The following is an 18,883-nucleotide window of genomic DNA, read 5'->3' as shown; positions in this document are numbered from 1 at the left end:
AAAATGGGGACCATAATAACACCTTTCTCACACGGTTATTGTGAGGATCAAGTAAGCCAGTATATATAAAGCACTTAGCACGAAACCTGGAACACAGTAGGTGCTTAATAAATGCTTATCCAAGTTGTGGTATATGAATGTAATGGAATACTATTGTTCTATAAGAAATGATGAGCAGGCAGAGTTCAGAAAAACCTGGAAAGACTTGTATGGACTGATGCTGAATGAAGGGAGCAGAACAGGAAAACATTGGACACAGTGACAGCCACGTTGTGAGATGATCAGCTAAAATAGTTGATTCTCAGAAATGCAGCGATCTAAGGGGCGGGGAACCTGTGGCATTGAGGCCACGTATGGCCTTTTAGGTCCTTGGGTGCAGCCTTTTGACTGAATCCACGTTTTACAGAACAAATCCTTTTAGTAAGGGGATTTGTTCTGTGAGGTTTAGATTCAGTTAAAGGGTCACACTTGAGGACCTAGAGGGCCACACGTGGCCTCAAGGCCACAGGCTCCCTGCCCCTGAAGGACGATTCCAAGGCACTCATGATGGAAAATGCTGTCCATATCCAGAGAAGGAACTATGGAGGCTGAATGCAAACGGAAGCAGACTACTTTGTTTGTTTGTTTGTTTCTTTTTTTTTCATTCTCATAGTTTTTCCCTTTTTTTCTGGTTCTTCTTTCACAACATGACTAATGTGGAAATATGTTTAATATAATTGTACCTGTGTAACCTATGTCAGATTGCATGCTGTCTTGGGGAGAGAGAAAAAAATGTGGAACTCAAAATCTTGTAAAAGTAAATGTTGAAAATTATCTTTGCATGTAATTGCAAATGATAAAACATTAGTAAGTGGGAGAAAAATAAATACTTGCCCACCCCATCCCCCCATGCATTGATTTTATTTGTGTGGAAGCTTTTCAGTTCCATGTAATCAAAATTACCTATTTTATCTTATATAATTGCCTCTATCCATTGCTTGGTTAGGAATCTATCTCCTGCCCACAGCTACGAGAGATAGGTAATGTTTCTCTTCTAATTTTTTAATAGTGTGATCTTTGATATTAAAGTCCCATATCCACTTTGAGTTTATTGTGGAATATAGTGCAAGATGTTGACAAAAGCCTAATTTCTGCTTTCCAGTTTTCCCTGCAGTTTTTAAAACTCAAATATGGAGTTCTTAACTAAATAATTTGTTTTCTGGTTTTGTTTTGTTTTGTTTTTTCAACACTGGACTATTATGTTTCATTGTTTCTCACTGTCCTTTGTCTAATCTGTTCCATTGACCTGTTTCTCTATTGAAAACAAACAATTCCAAACAGTTTTGAAGACTGACTGCTGCTGTATAACATAGTTTGAAGCCATTCTTCCTTCATCTCCACCTCTTTTCATTATTTCTGCGGTGTTCTAGAGCTTTTGTTTCTCCAAAAGCATTCTCTTGTTATTTGCTTAAGTTCCATAATGGATCTTTTAATAGTTTGATTGGTATAACATTGAAGCTATAAATTAACTTTGGGAGTCTTGTAATTTTTTATTACATTAGCACAGCCCCACCATGAGCATTGAATATTCCTCCAGCTACTTATGTAGTTCTTTATTTCTTTTTTTCCCCTTTACTTCTTTTAAGGGGCACTTTTAAATTGAATCTTTACAGGTATTTTTTGAGCTTTGGTAGATTGACCCCTAAGTATTTTATGCATTTTGTAGATGTTCTGAATGGTGTTTCTCTTTTTATTATTCCCTCTTGGATTTTGTTATTATATAGGAATTCTATTGATTTTTATGGGTTTATTTTGTATCCTGCAGCTTTGCTCAAGCTATTAATTCCCTCATTCAGTATCTTTATTGATTTCCTAGAAAATCTAAGTTAATACTTATGTCTTCAGCAAATAGGAAGTCTTTATCTCCTTTTTGACAACCTTTATTATCATTTTCTTGTTTCATTTCTCTTGCTATCATATATATAGATATATAGATATAGATATTTATAACAGTAGTTGGGAGAGTAGATATCCTTGCTTTACTCCTGTATTTACTGGAAAAGCTTCTATTGAATCTGTGAATATGATGCTTACTCTTAGTTTCAGTTAGATTTCTTCTATGATGTTACAAAAATGTTTCTCTGTGCCTATATCTATGGTTCTTAAAGAGTTAGCTACCTTCTATGCCTTTAACTCCACTTTTCTCTATGGGACAGTGCTGACACACTGTCAATGAATGTCTGGATTTATGAATTTATTTTATCAAAACCTGATTGGATTTCCTACCTCCTGGCACAGCTCTCTCCCTTTCTGAACTTGATAAATTTCACTGAGCCCTGTTCTTGTGACCTTGGCATGATGGTGCTGGCCTTCCATGGAGCCAAACAAACATGCTTGGATATGTATGGAATGGTGTTTACTCTTAGCACAGAATCAGGCAACAAACAAACATTACAGTGAAAAATGCATAATAAGAAAATATCTACCAAATAGTTGTCCAGCTGCATAATTTATAGACGCCAGAAGGTAGAGATGATGTTTTAAGCATCTGAAGGGGCCTTGATCCACATTTGGAATAAGACAGGAGCTAGGGCAGGAGTCCTCACCTGAGATCTCACTGGTCTACGCAATGTTTGAAACAAAGCATCTTGAACAAATTCTTGAACCTCAGTGTTTGGGCATCCAAAGGCCTGATGGCGACTCATCCGTAATAACGTTAGGGATTGGTTGTTAAATGATCCCAAACCATTTTACAGCTAGAAAGGGCTCTGTAGAGGCTTAAGGTTGACTTGGGAACCTGTTTGTAGGGATATACACCCACACCCACGCACACATATGTATGTATGTATGTTATTAATGTTATGCCTCGAAAGGACATAGTGGTTTGAAACCCATAAATGCTCATCCTCCTAGTTGTCAGCCTTCTCTCCTCCCTCCTCAAATTATCTTGTATTTATATAACATATGGCTAAAGAACTCTGCAAAATAATAGCTAAAGATTTTCTCAAAGGATTGTGGGACAGGAAGAGGCTATGGACTGGTCAGTGGCAAGAGTTGACAGGTAGATGGTGCATGGGCCCCACAACACTCTGGATAAGGGGAGAGAATGAAGAAGGCCTCCAGCCCATTGGGTAGACCCCCGAGGCAAACTTGGAGAAGGGTGTAGCGGAGAGCTTAGCAACATTGGTAGACTAAGAACTCCCATATCAAGGACATCACAGACCTATTAAGAATATTTGCGAGTGTACATACTGTAGTCTCTTGGGAGACTAGAAGCTTCTTGAGTGCAGTGACCATGTTGGTTTTGTCTATATATCCCTTCCTCCTAACAGAATCATTTGTACATAGTAGGTGCTAAATAAATGTTTGCTAGATTGAATTAAGTAATCACAGCTCATTACCATCTTAAGCTAGACAGTAGTCTGATTATCGTGGGCTAATGGACTGTTGTGTTTCTTTTTAGAGACCTTAGGACGTGCTGCTGTTTAACAAAGAATGGGCCAAATTCTCCCCAAGGGAGCCTTGAGGCCATCTAAATAAATTGCCTGGCTCAGAAGTGGATTGGCTCTGACTGCGATATCAGTGTCAGAGCAAGAGATAAAGCGTCGGGTTGGATCTGGCTGAACTCCATACTCCCTCTTTGGTCTTTCAGTTTGAAATGGCACTCCCTGACCTGGAGACCATGACTCTGCCACAGGCCCAGCTGCTTCCCTGAGGCTGGCAAGGAGGATGATAAACAGAGGGCTGCCCACCAGAGGCATACCCTCCGCAGCATTCCCCAGTCACATGGCCACCTGGCCTCTGCTTAAGGGGAGTCCCCTCGAACCGTAGGACTGCTCCGCGTGGTTGGCGTGGCCGACATCGCCCCTGAATCTGTCCCTTTGCCACGCCCGGCTCCTCTTGTCCTGAGCTCTCCCAGCCAAGCCAGGTGAAACTCTCGTAGCCAACCAGCCTTTGCCGTCCTGCTCCTCTCTCACGGAAGCGGAGGTCCCGGCAGCGATGATGTACGTGGGCTAGCCAGCACGTTCCCAGGACATCAGGAGGAAACCGTGGCTCCCTCTGGGAAGATGGGAAAATGTGCTACTGCACATCAAATGACTAGCTGAACTCTCAGGCCTCTGCCTCGGAGACACACACCTGCTCCAGAAGCAAACAGCTGCAAAATGAAAGGGAATCAAAGTGACTTGTTTGGGGGACTTCCTGAGCCTCCCTTGAAATCCTCCGGACTATCCTGAACAAGCCAAAGACGCCCATAAAAATACCCAGAAGGAACAAAAAACAGCAGCAGCAGCAGCAGCAAACCCAGGCTGGGAAGGGCTGCTCAAAACCCAGCCTCTTCCCGCAAGCCTGCCCCAGCCCTTCTTTGCTCTTGGGCGTTCTCTCCGTTAATTATTGGCCACTGATACGAGGTGGGGCTTGTTGTACACATTTTTTTATGTTGTGGGCCCCCCCCCATCAGACTGGGAGCTCCTTGAGGGCAGGGACTATCTTTGGCCCTTTTTGTATGCCTAGTGCTTATCGAAGTGCCAGCACACAGTAGGCGTCTAATAAATCGTTTTTTTGGCTGACTGACTGACTTTCTATCTCTTCTAGCTCACAAGCTCTCAGCAGAGCCCCCTTACCATCCATTGCGGCTCCTTTCCTTGGTCTGAAAGCAAGTGGAGAGAATTGGCCGGCATCCCCCAGATGAACTGTTTAAAGAAAAAAAGAATCATTGGAGCTCCGAGTCAAATATGTCCCATATTTGGGGACGTATTTGTCCTGATGAGGGCAAACCAAGAGAATCCAATTCCTTGGAGAAAATGGACTCTCTTGGGGGTTGAAATCATCATCCCAGATATCAGGCTTGAACTTGGCAGTGAGTTGTTAGGAAGCTGGAATCTCCTGTAGCAAATGGATTTCCTCAAACCTTGGCCACGGGAGTTTTTGGTTGATTGGCTGGAAAATTGCAAACCCCTCCCAAAACACACACACACACACACACACACACACACACACACACACACCCCAACCAAAACTAACTAGTAACAAGAAGAGAGTCTTTAACAGCTCCTTGGAGCTGGAAGAGCCTCACGTGCAGCTCACAACACCCAGGGCTGCTGCCATATTGCCAGCTGTTTTGCTTGATGACTTTCCAAAGGTCTCTTCCTTCTCCTGGACGCACTGACCTTAGAGTCTTTGGTGGAGTCCCTCTCCACGCTCCTCCTGCTGGCCTCCAATGATGGTTCATCATGCTTCTCCCTTCCTAATCCTGGTGAGTCCTCCAAAATTCAATCCTGAGCCTTCTCTTTCCCTTTCTTCTCTCTTATCTCCTCCTCTTCTCTCTTCTTCTATTTCCCTCTCCTCTTTTACTCTTCTCCCTCTTTTAATCTCCCCACTTCTTATCTTTTCTTCCTTCCTTCCTTCTCTCTCTCTCTCCTTCCTCCCTTCTCCCTCTCTCTCTCCTCTGCTCTCACAGAATCTCAGAGTTGGAAGGATCTCAGAAGTCATCCAGTCTGACGGCTGTTTAGCCATGCCCCCGTGCCTTCTACTTGTGAGATTAATTTTTTGAGCCCAAGGGTAAGCTTGCACTTATCCTCATCCGAGCACAAGTCTGTGATTTCCTCAGGGCGGGAGATGTTTTGCTACCGTAGATCTCACCTGGCTCTCTGGAACCTGTAGGCTCAGAGATTAGGGGATGCGTCCATGGTCACAGAGCTCCTGCGTGTCAGATGCAGGACTCCAAGAAAATCACTGCACACCAGTGACCTCACTAAGTTGCTCCCCCAGTCTTCCCATTCCATTTCATGTGGTTAAATCTGGCCCCTGGTGGCTGGGATCCTGACTCTGCCGACCAGTATCTTAGTTCTCCCTCCCATGTCTTCTGTGAATTCAAATGCTTCTAGCCTCACTCACGGCATACGCTTGGACATATAGGCTTTTGGGTTAGAGATCACAGTCCATCTTCATTTTATTGCCAAGAAACCCGAGGCGCAGAAAAGCAGCTAAGAGGGACCAGAGTGTTGGACTCAGAGTCAGGAAGAACTGAATTCAGATCCTCCTTCAGACACTTACTGGCTTTGTGACCTGGACAAGTCACTTAACTTTTGTCTGCCTCTATTTCTACATCTGTAAAATGGAGATGATAATAATAGCCCATACCTTCCAAGGCTGTGAAGACAAGTGAGATGTTCGTATGATGCTCTATAGATGCACCCTGTGGTTATGTTGGTCAAATGACTTGCCTGAGGTCACAGAGAAAAAAGCACAGGAGGCAAGTTTTGAACCAGCCTCTCCAACTACCAAGCTGCCAGTGCTTAATTCGTCTTCTGACCCACCCTGTGATCTCGTGTGCGCTTTGTAGTGGCTCTGTGTGTACGTGTGTTCGCCCTCGCCTCTGTGCAGTCTTTCCAGAGAGATGATGAGCTCTGGAAGGACAGGGGCTATTTAATCATGCCCCTAGTGCCTAGCACACAGCAGGTGCCTAACTAATGTCTGTTGGGTGATTTTTCTGAATCATCAATAAAAATGTTAAACTGTACAGAGCCAATGCCCAGATCCCTGGGGTGCTCTCAGAAAGACCTGCTCTAAGCCACCACAGACACATGCACAGAGACCCTCTGGGACCAGACTTGTGACATAGTGTGAATGCCCTCGGCTCTCTACCCACATCCCCAATGGTGTACAAGGAAATTAATCAACCAGTCAGCTTTTACTGTCCAATAACAAAGGAGGGAACAATCCCTGCTCCCAGAGTATAATAATGGGGAGACAACAAAAGTGGTCTACAACTGAAATAAAAACATGTTCCACAGAAGGTAGTTTGGGAGGGAGGGTGAGTGCTAAGGAATTGGCAAGGGTCAGGAAGGGCTTCCTAAACAGGATGATGGGGGCTCTGTGAGGTAGAGAAAGGTGAGCTTGTGTTCTAGGTACGGGAAGCAGGGGAAAGGAGGGAAGGGAATAAGGTTTCTATAGCACCTACTATGTGCCAGGCCTTGTCCTACTAAATGCTTTACAAATATTTTCCCATTTGAGACCCTAACCCTAACCCGAAGTGCTGCTACTCTTCCCATTTTATGGTTGAGAAAAATGAGGCAGCCAGCAGTTAAGTGATTTGCTGAGGGTCCCCCAGGGAGTGTCTGAGGTCAGTTTTGAACTCAGATCTTTCTCACTGGAGGACCAGTGCTAGCTGCCTCTTTCCATGAGCAACGGCATAGAGCTAGAAGAGGGGAGATGGATCCCCAGGGGAGGATGGGGACCACATCCATGAGACTGGGCTCGCTTGTGTGGGGCTGGAGCAGCTGAACAGAGGAGCTCATGTTGTAACCAAGAGGCAAGAGGCCCTCTGATGGGGGGCTGGGGTTACATCGAGGAAAACACCAGAGCATGCAACCTTCCTTTCTACTGGGGTTACAATGTGTATAGATACAAAGTGTATACACACACACACACACACACACACACACACACACACAGAGAGAGAGAGAGAGAGAGAGAGAGAAAGACAGAGAGAGAGAGAGAGAGAGAGAGAGAGAGAGAGAGAGAGAGAGAGAGAGAGGAGAGGAGAGAGAGAGAGAGAGAGAAGAGACAGAGAGAAGAGAGACAGAGAAGAGAAAGGAAGATAGACAGAGAGAGGAGAGACAGAAAGACAGAGAGGAGGGGGCAGAGAGAGAGAGAGAGAGAGAGAGAGAGAGAGAGAGAGAGTGAGAGAGAGAGAGAGAGAGACCGAGAGAGAGAGAACCTGTAACTGAGGGGATCAGGAAAAGCCTCAGGAAGGAGCTGGTGCCCACCCTGAGCCAGGCCTGTGAGGAAGTGGCAGCATGGCCATTTTGGACAAGGATGGATGGCCATTCCAAGGCTCGGGGGGGGGGGGAGAGATGGAACGTGTACTACAGGGGACCACAGTTGGGCCAATGTGCCAGAGCTCAAGAGCACATGAAGCCACCTGATGACAGAAGACTATGGGAAGGGAGGGGCAACTTTTGGATCACCTTAAGTGTCAGGTGGAAGACCTTGTATTTTATTCCAGAGACAAGAAGGAGCTACTGAATGCTCCTGAGCAGAGGAGTTCAGATACATGGAGAATGCATCAGAGAGGAAAACCATTGACCAAGAGGCTATTGCAACCATCCAGGAGAGAGCGACAAGGGATTGAGAGGGTTGCAGCCCAGGAAAGAAGAGAGGAGGTGGCTGTGAGGGGCGTTGGACATTGGGAAAAGACAAGCCTTGGCAACTCACTGGATGTGGGGGTGAGGAAGTGCAGAGCTGGGTGACTGTGCCCCCAACAACAACAAATGTGAATATTTCCAGGAGGGCTCACTTTTTGGGAGAAATAGATCAAATTTTGTTGTGTATGTATTGAATTCAGATGCAGGTGGAGATGTCCTGGGGGGCATTGATAGTGCAGTATTAATGTCCAGGAGAGATGGTAGGTGGAGATCCAGACATTGTCAAAACCACTGCCAATCACACTCAAGGTGCCGCTATCCACAGCACTCCTCTCTCAGCAAGGAGGTGAGGAAGAGAGAACAAGGAGGCGAAGCTGGTTTGGCAGGACCGTGGCTTCTCGGGTGAGTCATTCACTAACTGTACCTTCAACACGTTCTCAGGTTTTACCAAGAACAGGTCAAGCTCAATGGCCTCTGGCCTGTAGGCTCGATTCTCTTCCTGCTTTTTAAAAAATGGGCTTACATCTTCTTTGGCCCAGCTGTGCTTTCCTCATTTTCCACGATCCCTCCAACACCACTGACAGCAGTTCTGAAATCACAGCTACATTCCCCAGGACTTTGGGCAGGGCTCACTGGGACCTGGACACTTAGCTCCTCAAGTCCAGTGAGGCGCTAACCCTTGGGGTTCCACTGCCTACAAAAGCTACTTTTGTCCTGCCCTTTCCAGTCACTGGTCACTTGCCTTGGCGGGGCAAACAGAAGCAAACTCAAGACTGAGCAGCTCTGGTTTCTCACTGGGTTCAGTTATCGACGTCCCAGCCAACCTAAGCAGGGTCCCAGCCATGCTTGGATCCCTCAAACCACACTCATTGTCCTTGGCTTTTCTTTTTATTTTTCTTTTTAGGCAATTGGGGTTAAATGACTTGCCCAGGGTCATACAGCTAGTAAGTGTCAAGTGTTTGGTCTGAGGCCGGATTTCAGCTCAGGTCCTCATGACTTCAGGGCCGGTGCTCTATCCACTGCACCACCTAGCTGCCCTTGTCGTTGGCTTTTCTGAGATCACTCTCTGATATTCTTCTTTAAGAAACTTTCAAATAGGGCCAGCTAGGTGGTACTGAAAAGGGAAGTAACAAGATGAATGCAGAAGTGAGGCTTGATGGTATAAGAATAATGTCAGAGTGAGCAGGCAGATTTCAGAAAAACCCAGGAAGACTTACATGAACTGATGCAGGTGAAATGAGCAGAACCAGGAGGAGTCAGGAAAACCTGAGTTCAAATCCAGCCTCACACACTTACTAGCTATGTGAACCTGGGCAAGTTGCTTAACCCTGTATACTTTAATCCACTGAAGAAGGAAATGTCAAACCCCTCCAGCATCCTTGCCCAAAAGAAAAAAAGAGACCCAAAAACGTGGACGGTGTGGTCCATAGGACCACAAAGAGTCCACGACAGCCACAACAAATTACACAGGCTCTCCGAAGGTTATTCCTCCCTCTGATCGGCTGTGCCCTTTGTCTAGCCTAATAGACAAACCTGAGTCCCTAACATCCCTGGGCCAACCACAAACAGGCTACAATCTCTGGGAAGATCTAGTTGCCCACTTCTATCCTGTATGCTGCTTTACTCTCAGAATCAGAACCAAAAGTGAGCCTTCTGAGGACAATCAGACACTATCAATAATCCTGTAGTTAGAACACCAGAGAGTGAGGCTAGATCAATTGAAATAAAGGACTGGATTGTCAGACCTTGCAACCAATGCAAGTCTCTTTAGACAATTCTCCCCCTTTCCTCTTTAATGGAATTGCTTTAGTGCCTTCAGTATGTTATTTTCAAGAAATTCCCTTACCTTCTAGGCTGACTTTCCCTAATAGCTATTGTGTGCATTTATAGACCTTTAAGATTTGCTAAGCTTTTTTTCCACACACTCTCAGTTGAGTGCTATTATCATCCTCTTTTTACAGAGGAGGAAAATGAGGCTGAGAAGCAAATTAGTTTGCCCAGACACACACAGCTAAGCAAACATCTGAGGTGAGATTGAAACCCCTATCTTCCTGTCTCTGAGTTCAGCACTCTATCCACTGTACCATCAATTTGACAGAATTCTACTTACCTGTCCTCTTAAAAGACCTTTAAAATAGGCTCCCTCCAAACTAGAGTGCATGTCAAACTATGCCTGGCTTTCCTTCCTCCTTCTTCAGTGACTCTGGAAGGGAGTGGACCTTCCTCATAAGGTTCCCATCATTTCTACTCTGAGGACCAATCTCTTCTTGATACTGAGAGTCAGATTCCATTAGAATTCTGTCTCGTCATCTCTTCCATCTTCAGAAAGATGCTCTGGGCTGCTCTGCCTGGGCCAGGGAGAGGCAAGGGAAGTCGACATCCTGGGGTATCTCATAGGGATCTGGCTATGTATCTCTTCTGTCTTTCTCTTTGGGTGGCCTGAGGTCCTCTACATAGGGGATGCTCTTTCTTCCCCCATTGGTCTGCCCTTGAATGTCCCCTTTCATGATTCTGGTTCTGGGACCAGAGATACCAAGGCATTTCTTCTTAAAATACAACAAACGAGAGATGTCTGATTTCCCTCAGTCTTCCCCACCCCCTCCAGGGCACAGCCGATCAGAGGGAGGAATAACCCTCGGAGAGCCTGTGTAATTTGTTGTGGCTGTCATGGACTCTTTGTGGTCCTATGGACCACACCGTCCACGTTTTTGGGTCTCTCTCTTTTTTTTTTCTTTTGGGCAAGGATGCTGGAGGGGTTTGACATTTCCTTCTTCAGTGGATTAAAGTATACATGGTTAAGCGACTTGCCCAGGTTCACATAGCTAGTAAGTGTGTGAGGCTGGATTTGAACTCAGGTTTTCCTGACTCCAGGTCCAGTGCTCTATCCACTGAGCCATTTAGCTGCCCCCTGCATAATTTACTGGCATTTATAAAATATAATTGTTTAGAGGATAATGCCCAGCACATGTGGTGAATCCTCTGTGGGAGACATGGATGACGATATCACTGGACTGATAGGTATGGTGGGGGAGACAGTCTGGGACCGGGCATGAAGGTCAGGGGCTGAGGCAACTCCCATGGGCTGGGGGACGTACTTCTTGGGGTGGTCCATGGCAGGGCTAAGAACCCTCCAGTAGAGTCTCCTGGAAATCTCCCAAGGCCCAGCAATAGCAGGTATCACGCTTGGGCTTCCTTTGCCCAGAGAGCATTTCTTCCCTAAAGGGTAGTGAGACCCTCCTCCACCTTGGACCCCCCACCTCTCCCTTTGTACCCTGGAGGAAAGGTTGAGTTTCTCTGCTGGGGCTCTAGATCTCACGCACATTTACACAGACACCCAGCCATACACATACAAATACATTTACACCCACACACACATTCACACCCATTTACACAGAAACACACGCATTTACACCCCCACACAAGCATTTACACGCAAACACGCATTTACACCAGACACACCCATTCACACACAAACACACGCATTCACACCCAGGCACGTACATACAAACACACACTCAGCCCGCCTTCTTTATTTCCCCCCTCCCCGCCTCGGCCAGGCAGCATGGGGGCAGTGGCGGGGGAGGGACAGTCCATTCCTCCCTCCTCTCTGCTCTGGCCCCCCCCCCGCCCCCGGCCCCGGGGCCGGAGCGGCCCCTTTAAGAGCTGCCGCTGCGGTCGCAGGCCGCCCGTGACGTCACGGGGCGCAGAGCCGAGCGGAGCCGAACGGAGCCGAGGATCCCCGAGGAGTCCCGGAGCCCGGACGCCCCCGCCGCGGCCGCCTCAGCAGAGCAGCCGAGGCGAGGGCAGGGGAGGAGAGAGCGGCGGGAGCCGGTCCACGCGCCGGCGAGTGGGCGGGCGGACGGACGGCCAGGCGGGCGGCCCCACGGCCCTACGCAGGAAGGCCTTACGCACGCACGCACGGCCCGGTCGCCTGGCCTCCAGCGCCCCCCCCCCGTCCCCCGCCGAAAGCCGGCCCCGCCCCCGAGGGCCCCGCCCCCTCCCAGGCCCGCCCCGGCCCCGCCCCTGCCTCCTCCCCCTCCTCCCGCAGGAACTTGCCAAGAGCAGGGACACGGCGGCGGCCGCGGCGGCAGCGGGAACTTTCCTGGCGGGCACCGAATGGCTGCGGACTGGGAGCGCTGAGCCGGGCCGAGAGAGCCGAGCCGGGCCGGACCGAGGGGGCCGGGCCAAGCCGAGAGGGCCGGGGTGCCAAGCCCCCGGAGCGGAGCGGGCCCCGCCGGACGCCCAGCCCCGCAGCCCGCGTGCTGGCCCGCCCCGTCCAAGGGCCCTGCCCGCCCTCCTGCTGCTGCCGCCGCCGCCGCCCCACTCCCACCTCCGAACGCGAACCTGAGCGCGGCCCCGAGCCGCCCGAGATGCGCCCGGGGCGCAGCCCCCGGCTACGCCGCCGCCGCCGCCGCTGCTGCTGCCACCCGCGCTGCCCGGTGCCAGCTGCCTCCGCCGCCGCCCGCCCCGTCGGGGCCGCCTCCGCCTGAGCTTGGCCCCCAGCCCCGGCCTGGTCTCTGGGCCCGCAGCCCCGCGGACGACAGCCAGCCTTCCAGCCAGCCCCCCCTCCCCAGCCCGGGGGTCCGGGCCACCCGGCGCCTCCCGCCGTCGGACCGAGAGTCCTCCGCCGCCCTGCCTGTCCGGCGACACCCCGGCCGGGCATGATGGCTGGGAAAGCGGCGGGAGCCGGCGGCACCGGGATCCTGCTCGTCACGGCCAACGTGGGCTCGCTCTTCGACGACGTAAGTGGGGCGCTGGGGGCAGCCCGGGCGGGGCGGGGCGGCACGGGACTGGACGCGATGGTTCTGCCCGAGAGCCCGGAGGGCCCTCACCTCCGCACCGGGGCAGCCTCCGGAGCGCCGGGGGGGCGGGGCCGGGGAGGGGGCCCCGCCGAGCCCCCCGGCACCCGCAACCCCGCCACCCCCAGTGCGGCTCCCCGGGGGCTCCGCTGGGAATGAGCACCCTATATTGCTTGGCCCGGGCCGTGCTCCAGGCCCCCTTAGCCGGGTCCGGCAGTGGGGAGAGATGTGGCCGCCCCCTTCCCCGGCCGGCCCTGCCCCGCCCCGCCTTGCCCGGCTTTCGTGCCAGGGAGCGGCCCCTCCTTCCCAGTTCCCCCGTTCCTCCCTCCGGAGGTCGGGCCTGGCAGCGCTGCCTGAGGGGGCTGCGGCTTGTTCTGGGGCTCTGGGCCCCTGGGGTCCTGGCCTCCGAACCTCTGGCCCAGGACCCACTGCTCCCTTGCCCTCCCCATCCCGGCTGACCTTTGCCTAGGCCAGAACCAGTTTGGGAGGGGCGGGCCTCACCCCAACTTCCCTCTCCTGGCTTTGCCTTTCCGAAGAACCCGAAGAGCTGAAACAAAGCTCGGCCCTCGGAGGGGGGCTGATTCCTCCCCTCCCCCCCATCTGTAGGGAGCGAGCCGGACCCTAACCAATTAGACGTCTCCTCGGGCCGAGGCAGCCCCCAGCCCCTCCCTCCCGCCGAGCCCAGGGCCGAGGCCAGGGCCAAGGAGCCCTCTGGCTAGCTTAGCTAGCCGAGCTAAGACAGCCATCCCGCCTGGCTCGGGAAGAAATGGAGCCCGCTGGGAATTCGGGAGCACTCGGGCTTTTTTTCTGCAGCGAATCTGAGAAACTACCAGGATAGGGCCGGCTTCCGTCCCCCCCCCAACTTCCCCCCCTCCCTGTTAAACCAGCCCCAGGAGCGCCCTGACCAGAAGCCTTCGAGCCCTCTCTGGACGTGTCCTAGCCTGCTGCACTCCTCATATCAGAGAGAAAAGGCAAACCGAAGCTTAAAAGATCCCGTCTCCCTACTGTGAAAACTGGGTGCAGCTTGGGGGTGACCAGTTGCTCTGATTCTCCTGAAGTGTCCCCTGCCCCAGCTCCTGAGGGGGCCGCTGGCCTTTGCCTCATCCATCTGAGCAACGCTCACTCTCCCTTTAAAGGCCAGGGATCCCTGGGGGTGGGGTGGGGGGTACTGCCTCCCCTTCCATGGTTATCCTCTGAGGCTACTTCTTTCGAGTATCTGGGAATGGCAGGAGGAGGTTGTGGGGGTTGGTCTGACTGGTGGGATGGCCCAAAGCCTCCATGTGCCCATGGCCCTGGCCTGGCAAGTCAGGTGATTCCCATCTTCCTGGGAATTGTCAGGGGAGGGGGAAGGGCAGGCTGGAGGTGTGGGGGGGGTGCCCTTGTCTTCTTCCTAGGAATTTTCTTCCTGCTCTCTCCTTACCTCCTCTCAATCCCAGCTGGGCCAGAACTTTGCCTCTCTGGTGGGTCTTCTTTCCAAAGGTAAATGGCATTTTGCAGCCTGTTTCCATCTGAAACAACTTTGAAGCATTTTTGCCCAAAGAAACATTTGGCTTGTCCAAAAGGCAGTTGGAGGTGAATTGGGTCCAGGGCCTTTGGCTCCTGAATCTGCCTGGTTGTGGCCAAGGACAGGTGCCTGCACTCTGCTGAGGCCTCAGTTTGTCAGCCTGCAGCTCGGGCCCAGGTGGCACCCGCTGGAGCTGGCCTGAGGCTTCACCATGGAGCAATTAGGTCCTTGCCTCTGAAGCAAACTTCATGAAATAGTTCACATCTGCTACATTGTTTGGAGTGATCATTTGACTCAGAGATCCATCCACTCAGATAATATTTGTGACCTTTGCAAAAGAAAAGAAGGGAAATGACTTGGTTTGGGAGTCAGTGGACCTGGGCTCAGGTGCCAAAGCCTTTCTTTTCCTCAATGTTCTCCTGGGAGTCGGATGTGATAAACGCTGGTCCCTCCTGGGGTGGAGAAGGCTGCCCCTGCCTTCTGCCATCCTCCTCCCCTCCCCCTCCCTCTCTCCTGGAGAGCTTGCCAGGACCTCAGAGATCCAGCCTCCTTGTTTTCCCAAGGAACAAGCAGAGCTGAGCCCAGAGCCCAGGCCCAGGCTGGTCCTTGGCTGCTGCTGGGGCTTCCCTGCACCTGGCCTTCATTCTTGAATGAAGACCGTGTCTCCTGGGTTTCTGGGAGAGAGGAAAGGTGTCTCAGCTAGAGATGTGTGTGGGCTGTGAGATGGGGATGGAGGCTACCCAGGCTCCGGATGGACCCTGGGTTAGACTCAGGCCTCTGAGCAGCTGCCTTCCTGCCTGAAGTGCCCTAGGAGGAGAAACAGTGCTAGAGGCCTGTGGGCAGGGCCTTGGGAGCCCTGAGAGCCTGGCGTTTATCCCATACCTGTTCTTGTCTTTGGGGTGGCCTCGAGGAGGAGGCCTGGCGAGAGTGCTTAGGCAGCCCGTGATCCAGTCTGAGAATGTCCATCCTTGGCTCCCTGGAGCAGACTCAGGTGTGCCCTGGTTCTCTGCTCCCATCTGGCTGGGGCGTCACAGGAGAACCAAACAGCTTTCTCCTGTGAGCCAGGGCTGAGCTCGGGTGGGGGGGGGGTGGGATGGCGGCAGAGTAGATGTGTCCTGACATCCTGCTTAGTCCGCTGAAGGCCTCCCTGACTGTTATCTGTCACTTGTGGGGGGCTGCTGACAGACAGGCTTCTGAGGCCTGGGAAAGGAGGGCGCCTCCTCCCCCCAGCTCCCACCCAGTCGCCTGCTGTGTGCCAGACACCCAGGCAAGCTGGGGAGGCAGGCTGCTGACCCCAGGCTGTGATGCAGTGAGCCACTTCCCAAGACCTTGGGATGGAGAGCCAGGGGTGAACTGAGGACATGGGCCCGGCCCATGAGGGCTCCTCACTTAAGGTGCCTGGGAAGAAGGGAATCCTGAGCTTGGGAAGTGCCTCATCTTAGGGATCAGCACTTCAGGTTGACCCCCTAATTACAAAGGAGGAAACTGAGCCCCAGGGGCTGGAGTGGGAGGGAGACGCTGGGGCTGGAAGAAGGGTGCTGAGCTGAATCCTGAACTAGGGCAGCAGAGGCCTGGAGTCCTGGGAGCAGGGGAAGGGGGTGCATGTGAGAAGGGGCTGCTGAAACCTGGTAACTGAACAGACGCAGTTGGGAAGACTCGGGGGTCCAACCTGGCCGACAGGGAGGATGGGCTTCCGGGGCAGGCCCTCTTTGGGGGTTCCAATCTGGCACTTCAGGGCCTGTTCTGACCTGATCTGGACGTTTCAGGCCCTCCCGGGGCTCTTTTGGGCCCGTCAGGGTCTGTATGTTTGTGTGTCTCTGTGTGCTGGGCAGGCATTCCTGTGTGCTGTTAGCTCCCTTGGATTTTCTAGGGGGTCTGTGTCTGGAGAGATCGATGACATCCCCTCCCTCATGGTCCTGTGTAAAAGTCTTTCAACAGAAACTGGTGAAGGCTGGGTTTCTGCCCCAGGAACATTGTCTGACCTTGTTAGGAAACAAGCAGGCATGTGGGGGGTCAGTGGCCTGTTGGGCTGAGGGCAGTTTGAAGGGCAGCATCGCTGGGGTATGCAGGGGGCTGGGTGCCCCCGCTTCTGTGCCTCAGTCCTGCCTCGACCGTAGTCCTGAGGCTCTGTCTGAGGTCGGTGGGATGTGACCAGCTCCTGTGCAGTTTTCCTGGAGCTGAAATCCCACCTCTGTTGCCATGTTGGGCCAGGCCCCTGCACTCAGGGCTGGGGATGGTCCAGGTTAGGCAGCCGCTCAGGGTGGTAGGTGATTTGGACGTGCCGGGGAAGCCAAGGAGGGTCTGGCCTTCTTTCCCACTGGGCTGTGAACTTGACCCTGGGTCCTTGGTTAATCTAACCTAACCCAGGGAGGCTTTCTTTCTGGGACCCAGGGTCATGGGTGCCATGGATGGGCCTCCCTCTCAGTTAAGCCCTGGAGTGGATGGAATGCCTGGGGCTGTGTGGTAAGGTTTCAATGCCAACAGAAGAAACGGGGGTCACTGGCTGCTTGGTATGTCCCCAGCCCTCTCCGTGGCCAGTGTGGCCTCTCGGGGCTGGTCCGTCCCTGTTTTGTGGCTGCCTTATACGCTCAGTGATTTAACATTGAGCATTCCATCTTCCCTGCCCTGGCCAAAGAGATTGAATGGCTCCGGAAGGGCCACCTTTCTGGCCTGGCTGGGAGACCCAGAGGCACTGGGCCAGCTCCTGGTGGTCTCTGTCTCAGGTCTAGGACTTTTAGCCCGAGAATGCCTCCGTGGACTGCTAAGTCCTTGGCTTCCAAGCATGTTTATGCCGATGGTCCCCTCAGTGGCCGGAGGTTTCCAGATCTTCTTTTGTGGCCCCTGCAGTGGGTTATGGTTCTGAGGGAGGATGGAGCCCGTGGTCTGTGCTTGGAGACAGAAGTAAAGGATCTGGGTAAAGGGGGCAGCTGGGGCTGATCTGGGCCTTGTGCTAGTCCAGGAGAGTCAGAATCCAGGAGCCAGACATCTGGGCTGTTGGCTACCTTCCTCAGCTCCAACGGATCAGTCACCCAATCAGGGCTGCCCAGAGCATTTTGCCAGTTGGCCCTGACGTTGAGAAGGTGAAGGGCGCCTGACAGGGGATGTGCAGGAGCGTCCTCTTTGGACCCCCATGCAGAGAGACTTTCGAGTGCCTCCATCTGGGATCTCTTGTTGGCATTAGCTCAGACGGTGAAGGGTTGGAGGGCCAGGCAGCGCAGCTGGAGGACTGTGGGGGTGAGGGCCTGCACAGCGGGGGTTTGCAAGCGTTTGTGTGACAGGACTCTTGGGAGCTGGCTCTGTATTGTAGTGGGCATGAGAGCCTCTCGGCCCAGAGACCACTGGTAACCAGGACGCTTCAGTCCTCTCATGCCAACCCAGGTAGCTGGAATGCTCACCTCAGCCATCCTGGCTTTAGGGGCCAGGCCTGCTGGGAGGGTCCAAATCAGCTGCCGCCGTTAGCAGCTGACAGAGTGAATGTGGGATGACACCCAGGACGGGGAGTGCTGTTCTGAGCGTCACGGGGCAGTTCGAGGCCTCTAGATACAGTGAGAAGTGTGAGAAAACGTCATGGAGAGGATGGCACAGAGATAGGGTGGTGGGGGGAGATGCTGGGGTTTTTTCTTTGGACTGAAAGACTCCCTGGGAGGGTCAGCAGGGACACCACAGGGCACTGGTGGCCCAGTAGAGCCCAGAGAACGGGACCAGGACGGTTGTCTGGACACAAGGACAGGCCCGTCTGGCCCGCCTGGGCACGGGCTCGTCTGCCTCCCTTTGGGGGCCTGGGCTCCTCAGGCTCCTGGAAGGTTTCGCTGTCAGCTTTGTGACTCGGTACTTGCAGCAGACTCGGGGGAATGTGACCTCTCTGGTGGAGAGGTAAAGACCAGAGGGTTGGTCAGAAGCCCCCAGGGCCAAAGAGCCTGCTTGGCTTTGGCTCCTGGCCAAGGCGCCCCCTGCTGGTGCTGAGATGAGGAGGCAGAGAGGCCCACCTGGGGCCTGGCCAGATGCCAGCTCTCAGGACCAGCCACGGGTCCACACGGCTTGGCCTTTTCTCCTGGCAGACCCAGAGCATTGTGCCTGCACTTAGTGGGGGTGGGCTGGGTGTGTGGGGAGTAATGTGGGCTCCCCTCCTCCTCCTCCCACCCTCCCTGTGTCTCTCTCTCCTCCCTCCAGGTGTTCCAGGGTCAACTGCCTTCCGTCTGGCTGCTACTTTGGGAGGTCTGGGCCAAGGCCTCCTTGGCTGAGTCTTGGGGAGGAGGCAGGGACCCCCAGCTTGAGAAAGCCTAACCTGGGGGGAGGCACTGCCCTCCTGGCTGGGTGCGTGTGGATGCAGGGGCTGCTGGGTCATCTGGGCCTGTAAGGAAGTGTTCTGGTTCAAGAGGGGTGAAGGCAGTAGCCTGGAAGACCCAGTGCTAAGTGAGGGGGGGTCCAGGTAGGGCATGGATGGAAGGCCTGCT

At 52.7% G+C, this 18,883-nt stretch overlaps 1 protein-coding gene across 3 annotated transcripts in view; it reads left to right on the top strand.

The window, feature by feature from the left end:
* Window positions 1-12,692: 12,692 nt before the first annotated feature.
* Window positions 12,693-18,883, top strand: part of INPP5A (inositol polyphosphate-5-phosphatase A) — a 250,977-nt gene continuing 244,786 nt past the window's right edge. For all 3 annotated transcript variants that reach the window (XM_078150679.1, XM_078150677.1, XM_078150678.1), the window contains exon 1: window positions 12,693-12,868. In XM_078150679.1, the coding sequence (XP_078006805.1) occupies window positions 12,788-12,868 (81 nt within the window). In that variant the 5' untranslated portion in view covers window positions 12,693-12,787. The remainder of the gene's footprint in view (window positions 12,869-18,883) is intronic.

This window comes from Phascolarctos cinereus, unplaced genomic scaffold (genome assembly GCF_003287225.1).
Source record: "Phascolarctos cinereus isolate Bilbo 61053 unplaced genomic scaffold, phaCin_HiC Scaffold_3;HRSCAF=262, whole genome shotgun sequence".
Lineage (NCBI taxonomy): Eukaryota > Metazoa > Chordata > Mammalia > Diprotodontia > Phascolarctidae > Phascolarctos > Phascolarctos cinereus.
Note: the sequence above shows the minus strand (reverse complement) of the source record. Positions and strands in the feature narration are given on the sequence as shown.